This window comes from Lygodium microphyllum, unplaced genomic scaffold (genome assembly GCF_053477565.2).
Source record: "Lygodium microphyllum isolate KBCC unplaced genomic scaffold, Lygodium_microphyllum_v1.1.10 scaffold_48, whole genome shotgun sequence".
Classification (NCBI taxonomy): Eukaryota; Viridiplantae; Streptophyta; class Polypodiopsida; order Schizaeales; family Lygodiaceae; genus Lygodium; species Lygodium microphyllum.
In genome coordinates, this window is record NW_028229531.1 from 414,853 (window position 1) to 424,377 (window position 9,525).

At 38.1% G+C, this 9,525-nt stretch overlaps 1 protein-coding gene across 2 annotated transcripts in view; it reads left to right on the top strand.

Moving 5' to 3' along the window:
- The window catches only part of LOC148008906 (uncharacterized), a 129,821-nt gene extending 121,321 nt beyond the window's left edge, over window positions 1-8,500 (top strand). For both annotated transcript variants that reach the window (XM_087673929.1, XM_087673928.1), the window contains one exon: window positions 8,028-8,500. In XM_087673929.1, the coding sequence (XP_087530055.1) occupies window positions 8,028-8,035 (8 nt within the window). In that variant the 3' untranslated portion in view covers window positions 8,036-8,500. The remainder of the gene's footprint in view (window positions 1-8,027) is intronic.
- Window positions 8,501-9,525: the final 1,025 nt, after the last annotated feature.

Here is a 9,525-nt window from a genome sequence, read left to right on the forward strand (position 1 = left end):
CTCAAGTCCTATTACATGCATGACTTCTAGACCTATGAGATGTATCTTGTATGACAGGTTATTGGTTTGACAATTCTTGGTACCTTTTGCACTCATTGTTGGATGTATCTTGCTACCTGGCAATTGCAGTGACATATGTATCAGTGATTGCTTCACTTTTGCACAATTTTACATACTGCTGTCATTTATTCCAGCAAGCTAAAATCTGCAGATTTTGAGCACTTGTATGAGGATAATGCTTACTGTTTGATGTTATCTTGGTCATCTTTGGTGGGTAGGTGGTTTTCTTGGTGATATCCACTCTTTTAGCCAATTTTAACAGTGGTTTTAGTGTATTTTTTGCTAATTACTGCAACCTACAATTTTGCATTTTTTGCTTTGATTTGGGACACTATGGCTGGTCATCTGAAAGGCATAGCTCTCTTTAACATTGCCAAGTTGGGTGGTACCAACTATGGGTATTGGAAGTCCCAGATATTGTAGGTTTTGGTGTAGAAGTTGCAAATTAAACCATTGCATTTCAAGGGTGCTAAATCCGAGGATATGGATATTGATGTTTGGATGGAAGTTAATGAGCTATGCAAGTCTACCATTATCTTGTCACTCTCAGAAGAGGTCCATTATAATATTATTGAAGATGAGAATCAGAGTGCATGGGACTTATGGGTGAAGATTCAAGAGCTTTATGCGTAACAAAGTCTTGCATCACAGATGTATTAGCTGAAGTAGTTAATGGACCTTCGCATGAAGGAGGAGACATTCCTATCATCTCATTTGAGCCAATTTCATGCTATCATGAAGAATCTATTGTCATAGGATATTGAGTTCAAAGAAAACTTGCACTCATTGTTTCTACTTGGCACCTTGCCTAAATCATGGGATGTCTTCCATACTGCCATATGCACGAACAAGCTTGATGGGCTGAAAATCAAAGATATTGAGAGTGCTTTATTGATTGAAGAAATCAACAGGAAAAATAATGATGCTTCCCACTCTTCATATGCATTGACCATTAGAGGTGGTAGACATGGCATGCATGATAATGATCATAAGGACAAGGACTCTTAGAAGTCTAGGTCAAAGTCACGTGGCCGCAGTAAGTCCCATGGATGGAAGTTTGATCTTACATATCATTATTGTGAAAAAGCATGACATATTAGGTCGTAGTGTCATAATATGCGCGATGATAAGCGTAAGGAAAAGGGAAAAGAGAAAGTGTAGGAAAAGTCTTCTGAGCGCAGTATTGTACCTACAAAGTCCAGTGAAAAGATAAAAGAGGTTAATGTCATGCAGGCCACTGATTTAGATGAGGATTACATACTTGCAGCTTCTTCATGTGATGCCTTACAGGATTCTAAGACACATTCTATGTATGTGTAGTGCTGGATTTTAGATTCGGGTGCGTCATTTCATGTGACACCCTGTAGAGATTGGTTTCATACCGATCGTACCATCTCTAGTTCTGTGCGTCTTGGTGATAACAAGTCTCTTGATATTATGGGCATTGGAGATGTTAGGCTACAGTTTCCTTTTGGTAATTCTTTTGTTTTGCATGATGTACGCCATGTACCTGTGTTAAATCGTAGCCTTATGTCAGCTGGACAGCTTGATGATGCAGGGTATTTTGTGTCTTTTGAAGACTCTACATGGAAGATTACTCGTGGCAGGCTTGTGCTTGCAAGAGGTGCCAAGTCTGGCAGCCTCTATCCCTTACTTGTATTTGGAGCTACCTTGAATCATGTTTTGTATGTAGGTTCTATCCCGCATGTAGCCCTTTCGCATGCTCGTTTGAGACATATGTTCCTTAAAGGAATGAAAATGCTCCGTGCTTTGTCTTTTGACTCTTCACATTTTGATTCTTGTGATCATTGTTTGTATGGCAGGCAGACTAGGAATACACATAAAAAGTCTGGTAAGAAATGCATGGGTAAGCCCTTGGCTCTTGTGCACTCAGATGTATGTGGGCCCATGCCCTATCAGTCACTAGGTGGGAAAAAGTATTTTGTTACTTTTATAGATGATTACTCACGTAAGGCTTGGGGTTATCCCATAAAGAGAAAATCCGATGTCTTAGACACATTTCAACATTGGCTTACATTAGCACCCAATATGGGAATATGCTGAAATGCCTAAGGTTAGATAATGGGGGTGAGTATGTATCACATGCTTTTGAGCAGTTTTGTGATGAGTAGGGTATTAAGCGTCAGTTGACCGCCCCTTACATCCCTCCCCAAAATGGTATGGTTGAACACATGAATAGGACCATTCAAGAAAGAGTCTGTAGCATGCTTAGCCAGGTTGGATTACTGCATCACTTTTGGGCCAAGGTAGTTACTATTGCAGTGCATCTCATTAACAGGTCACCTAGCAATGGCATTGACTTTCAGGTTGCAAAGGAGATATAAGTAAGCAAGTCCCCCCTCTTATGATCATTTGCGTGTCTTTCGATGTGAGGCATTCTGCCATGTGCCCAAGGACAAACACAACAAGCTAGATCCTAAAAGTGTTAAATGCATTTTCATCGGCTATGGAGATGCAGGAGAGATGGGTTACCAGCTATGGGATCTGCAGGCGCGAAAAGTGATCTGCAGCCATGATGTTATATTTCATGAGGACAAAATGCATATGCAACATGAGAAAGTGGTTGAGGTATGCATAGTTATCTTTCAGGAGGAGCCACTTGCTCCCGTACAGCCCGCTCCACGGCCCAAATGTTAGACATGATAATGTTAGATAGGATGTTGGTCAGGCAAAGCCTAGGTTGAGGCGTTCTACTAGAGATAGATGACCTCCTGACTGTTATGCGCCCTCTATGGATTATGTACTGGTTACAAATGTAGGAGAGTCTCTCACTTATGATGAGGCTATGCATAGGGGCGATTGTCACTCTTGGGAGAGGGCTATTCAGTCTGAGCTTGACTCATTGCATAAGAATCAGACTTGGAATTTGGTTTCCTTGCCTAAGGGTAAGAAGGCATTGCCATGCAAGTGGATGTACAAGCTGAAAAGTACCCCTGGACACCCCAAGCTGGCATACAAGGCTCGATTGGTTGCTAAGGGCTTTAAGCAGGAGCATGGTGTTGACTTTGATGAAGTCTTTTCTCCTGTGGTCAAGATGGCCATCCTACACTTAGTCTTGGCTTTGGTTGCACAGCTTGACCTGGACTTGTATAAGATGGATATCAAGACAGCTTTTTTACATGGGGACTTGCATTATAAGATTTACATGGAGCAACCTAATGGCTTTGTAGACCCTGGTAGGAAACACCTAGTGTACAAGTTAAAGAAGAGTCTATATGGCTTGAACCAGGCACCTAGGGAATGGTACCATAAGTTTGATGCATTCATACAGTCATAGGGCTACAGCCGCAGTACTATGGATTTGTGCTTGTACACAAAGAAATCCCGTGACGGTTCTTTATTGATTCTGGTACTCTATGTGGATGACATGCTTTTAGTAGGGACAGCTCATGAGGAGCTAGATGCTCTTAAGGCTCAGCTCAAGAAGAGATTTGAGATGAAAGATCTGGGACATGTCTCTCATATACTTGGTATGCGCATTACGTGCGACAGATCTCAGGGACTACTCTATTTATCATAGAGAAAGTACATTCATAAAGTCCTTGAGCACTTCCGTATACAGGATGTTAAGCCTATTGGCAGGATGTGAAGGTTTTACAGGTCGATTGTCCATAGACGAATGAGCAGAGGGCCGAGATGGCCAAGATTTCCTATGCATCAACCGTGGGCAGTCTTATGTATGCCATGATAGCCACCTGTCGAGATATTGCTTTTGTATTTGGGATTGTGGTACGTTATATGGCTACACCTGGCAAGAAACATTGGGATGCCGTAAAGGGTATCATGAGGTACCTGAAGGGCACAACAGATATGTGTATTTGTTATGGTAGCCAGGATATAGGAATTGTGGGGTACACTGACTCTGATTATGTAGGATATGCAGATAGTAGGAAGTCCATTTCTGGCTATGTGTTCACTTATGCCGAATGGGACATCTCTTGGATGTCCAGTGCGCAGAAGTGTACGACTCTTTCTACTACAGAGGCCGAGTATATTGCAGCCATAGAGGCTTGCAAGGAGGCTATTTGGTTAGGTTGTTTGATTATAGACCTTGGTATGGCAAATGCTTTGCCTACACTACATTTGGAATCTATGAGTGCCATTCAGTTGACCAAGAATCCGGTCTTCCATGTGAATACGAAACATATTGAGATGAGGTATCACTTTATTCACGACGTCGTTGAGGACAGGTCTGTTGACCTTGTCAAGATTTTGACTGAGCAGAATCCTGTACACTTGCTCACAAAGAGTCTCACTACAGAGCGCTTTGCCTTCCTCAGGAGATTGATGGGCGTTGGATGAGATGACGTCTTTTTCCTCATCCTGTTGTGCATGTGTATATGTTGTACTGTCTTTTTTTTTCTTTTCTCTCTCACTGGGGCAGGTTCGCCTTTAAGTGGGAGGTTGTTGGGGGTAAAGGCGCCTTCGCCTAGCCGCCCGTGTATTACTACACTTTACTACACTGATAATACATGTTGCTACTACACATTGCAGGTGGTGGGTGCCCATCATAGTCACTTATTCTTTATTCTTTTAGTAACAGTTTGAATAAAGGAAGGCCCGGCCACACATTGTGGTTGTTGGAGTTCCCACTTTGAGTTTCTCTCTCTCTCTTTCTCTTGCTCTCCATCTGCCATAACTCTCACCGCCAAGCTTCTTTCTCCTGGGTTCTACTTTCCTTTCATATTGTAGAAGAGGATTTAGTTTCAGGGAATTCACTAGGTCCTCTAAAGGAATCTTTTGTTTCATCCCACTTGATGAGACCTCTACATTTCAGAAACTCTTGTTTTCTATAGCCTGGAAGGAGCTTCAAATTCTTGGCATCTCCTACATGTGAGAGCAAATAAGAGGTAAGAACTCCAAAGTATCCTGCCCTAGATCCATTGTATCCACCGGCAGGCATGAAGACAAAAACTCTTATAGCTTCTTCCTTCTCCACCAAAATTATCTTGTCTAAACCTCTATTGAAAGCTTGTAATCCAATCATCTTGGAGATAGCTTTCAAAGCCATTATGTAATCTTGGAGAGCTTGAAAACCTGCTATGATAAATTGCATCTGTTTGATTATTTAAGCTTCCAATATAATGACCAAGGCCTTGACTTTTGCCAAGCTTCAATGGCCTTGAGCCCTTGGCTTTTCCAAGAAATTTGTCTTCATCTTCAATTTCTATCTCCACAATAAGCCACAATAGTATAAGATGCTAGTAGATAAATATCCAATAATATTTGTTTATAATGTATAACATACTCTAATATAAATCACAATGGATATCTTAGAATTATCTTTCATACCTTAGGATTCTCATTTTCTTCAAGAAGACTATCATCATATAGATTTATCGAAATTTTTGGTTTCTCCTCTAATGGAGCCTTCAATTTCTCTTCATAACCCATATTATCAATACCAAGTCTTTGCTGAATTTGTAAGTACTATTCCTTTGTAGGTATCCCCCCCTTTTTATATTCCACGATCTAATTAATACAAGAATGCAAGGCTATAGAGATGTCTTGAAAATTCTCTCCGTCAACATCAAGAGTTGCTAGCAATTCCTCTTTATAACCTATAAAATTCTTATCATTTTGACCCCATGTTGCAAGGATTGCCAAGCAATAATCTTCTCTAAGATAAAAAAGGTATTGAATATCATTTAGCAATACATATCTCTTTTTGTTGATGAGATAACTGGGAAATGTTGAGACACATTCAAGAGGGCATGTTTCAATCTCTACACTCAACTCGATCTCCTTTTCTTCCAGTTTTGTAATATTCTGACTTTTAAACAAAGCATTATCAAATCCTTGCAGTAATTGGTTCTCAATATTCTCTTGAAACATTTTTCCCTTCTCTTTAACTTCTTTGTCTTTGCATGCAATATCATTCATCTTCTTCTCTTATAGAACAACTATCCATATATTGAAGATATACAAGAAATCCAACATCCTTCTATTCAAGAAGACATTGATGTTGATTCTGATGAAAATTGCAATTTTCTTTCCACTTCATGAATTCCTCATCAATAAGGCTAAACCTTGTTTGCAAAGTTGTTCTAGCAACATTGAAAGCTTCCATTACATCACTATAATGGACAAATCCCTCAATCTCTAGGCCTTCCACATGTCTATCATAAAACCCCCTAAAATCCTTCAGTTTATCTTCAAGATCCTTCAAGAGCACTTGAAATCAAATAGAACATTGAGCATATCTCTGATGTAAATAAATCTAGATGAATTTCCAATTGCATGAAGAAAATCAAACAACTTTTCATCACATGTATTCTCTAGATCCTCCTCCTCCATTCCCTTTAAAAACAACTTCCTTTTAGTCATCTTGATTACTCACAAAACCAAATCTAGAAAAAAAAAAGGGCATAATATACAAATCCACATTTGCGCATATCTAGGAGACTAAAGAAAGATTGCTAAAAAAAATTAGTCAAAACTTGCAAGGTGCTGCTTTTGTGTTTTGACACATTTAATGTGTTTGTTATGTAAGATATTTAGAAATACAAGATAAATGAAGTGGATTTGCCTTTTACTCAGCAGAGAAAGCATGAAATTCCAAGTCTCATTGATCAAACTTTGTTGTATATTCACGACTCATGAAATACGAAAACAATGATCTAGACCACTTCACAGTTCATAAAATCATGTTTCACACAAACTTGATGAATTTGTGTTTTATACATCTATAAAATTTGAACAAAACAATGCATCAAGAACATCAGAACCCCATCGTTTAACATGTATACAAGACCAATATTGATAGAAAAACAAAGTAAAATCCTTATATAATTTTTAAGTTCTTGATGTATCTTTCTTCTCTTAAACCAACTAACATCTTCAATATTCAAAATTCAAGATTGTAGAAAAAAAATATTAAGGAAAGTGTGATACCTAATATTTGTAGTCCTTGCTCTACCGAGAATAAATGGTTTTTTGTAAGAATACACCCGGTTTAGCTTGTGATGCTTACAAGATACATAGCTTATCAAAGACAAGACAAGATATGTGAAAGAAACGGTAACAAAAACCCGACCTTGAGTATTCATATATATATATCAATGGTTACCACACATTTTTTCAAAAAGTACATTGTACTAATTTGGAGGAGGTGCACTTAAAATGAAAAAAAAAAGCTAAGAACTACCTTTAGCCTTTAAAAAGTGGAGCCATAAAAGTGCTATTATGTCAAAAAAATAAGTGACATGTTGCACAACTTCTTAGGCAAAAATGATCTACCCGTCGCATGTGTGAAATTAACTATGCATTATAGTATCCACATGTGTAAACTGACATCCTTATAAACCCAATTTCTAAACGAAAAAAGAGTTTTTTCAAAGATGAAGCTCTTTCTATACTCAACCATACCAACACAACGCTAACTTGATCACATGTAAAATTATTCTTCAACGCAAGGCAACTAAAGAAGGCTTCATCACCCATCAGCATACGCACCAAATCCTCGGAAATGTAATCTTTTTGACAAATATGAGTGAGCTCTAAATCACTTGAAAATTCTTACCAAATGATCCCAAAAAATACAAAATGTTTGAAATGCGATTAGTCATGGCTCTTCACATTGACAAGAGCTATTTTGTGTTTCATATGTTGCTTGGAGAGAAAGTTTCTTTTTGATCGAATATGTAAGAAACATGAGTTTGTGTTGGTTTCTCTTGTCCATGTGAGGCCTCCTCACGTTTCATATATGACTTAGGCCTACATTGTTTCTCTTGTGACATATGAAACATGAGAGGGTGTTAGGTTCTCTTGTCCAAAAGGCCTCCTTGCGTTTCATATGTCTTGTGCCTACATTGTTTTATTCAAATTGGATTTAGACTATGTAATTAGTGTTTGTTTACTACTTAGTGATTGTAGATAAAATGATATGAGAGATTTGAAGATCTTTCCCAATTTGGTTGTATTATTTGTTTTTTTGGATATTTCAGATGGCTAGAACTAAGGTCACTCCAAGGAAGCAGAAAGTTGATCCTAAAGGTCTTGCTTCAAAGATCCATCAGTCCTCCAAGCCTTCCAAACTTACAAGGAAATCAAAGCCAATAAGAAGGTTCTCACAAAATGTTAGGTGCCTAAAGGAGATTAAAAGTGCAATGAAGGCTCTGAATAATGCAATTCCAAAGCTGTATTTTCAGAGGCTTGTCAGAGAAATTTGTAATAAGCATAGTCTTGATAGTTTCAATAGACTAGGCCAGCTCTCAACTGTATTTAGGAGGCTATAGAAGATTTTCATATTGAGTTTTTTCAAGATTCTTATATCTGTACTGCTCATGCATGTTGAGAAACATGGATCTTGAACACGGTTTAGCTATGGAGACTTGAACTCATAAGCAAGAGACATGAAGACTAATGACTAGACAACACAGACTTTCACTCAAGTGAATTAGGTTTCAAGATAGATTAGCTTGGACTCATAAACACAATCTTGAGTGGATAGGAACAAAGACTCTAAGTACAAAGTACAATAGCATTGCATTGAAAGATGAACCAAGTATATGCTTTTATAGCTTTTCAACTTCTCCACTCTTCTCACTTTGCTTGTGGGATACAAATCTTCTCATCATGCAGTATACATCATTTGACCTATTTTTCAACACCTCCCTTAAATGATGAATTCTTACACTTGCTAGCTTTTGCCCCCCCACATGATAACATAGCCTAGGAGACTAGCTCTTGGACAGCCTAATCAAGTCAAGCTTGAAATTTTACGTTTTTGGCAAGGGTTTTTTCAATACTAATCCATTAAGAGAAAGAAAACATCCACTATGGAAAAGATACAATGAAAATTTCTTTAGAATAATCTATCAGAGTTTTTAATGGTGGTAGAAGCATCTTCTTCTTCTTCTTCTTCTCCTTCATTCATAAACTGACCTTGATGGTGATCATCTTACACCTATTGTGCTCTCTTATTGTGGAAACATTAATTGTCTACATGGCCAGTCTTGCCATAATAATGAAAAATAATTAGGTCTTTGTTGCTATTGGTGGTGAATCCTCGACCACGTCCTTTTGTTGCATAAGTATCCTTAGTGTACAGGAGGTTATCCCTTGAGCTGGTTTCTTTTACATCCTTGCTTTTAAATTTTCTTTCTCCATCAAGAAGTTAGTGCTCAATGTCTTTGAGTGAGAGATTAGGAACATTACTTAGTGTTGAAACAAGGTTCTCATATGGTTGATGATTAACACTAGCAAGTAGCACTGCTATTGCCTCATTCTCATCAATATTCTTTTTAAGAGTTGCTAGCTGAGTTATAAGACTCTTGAACTTATTGATGTGTATAGTCATAGATGAACTGTCTTTTACATCCAACTTATAAAATTGTATGAGTAATTTTACATTTGAGTTCTTTGCTTGTGTACCAAAGATCCTGTCAAGTTCTTCCCATGCCTTATTTGCATCCTTGATGTCAAAGATGTGGTGTAATACAT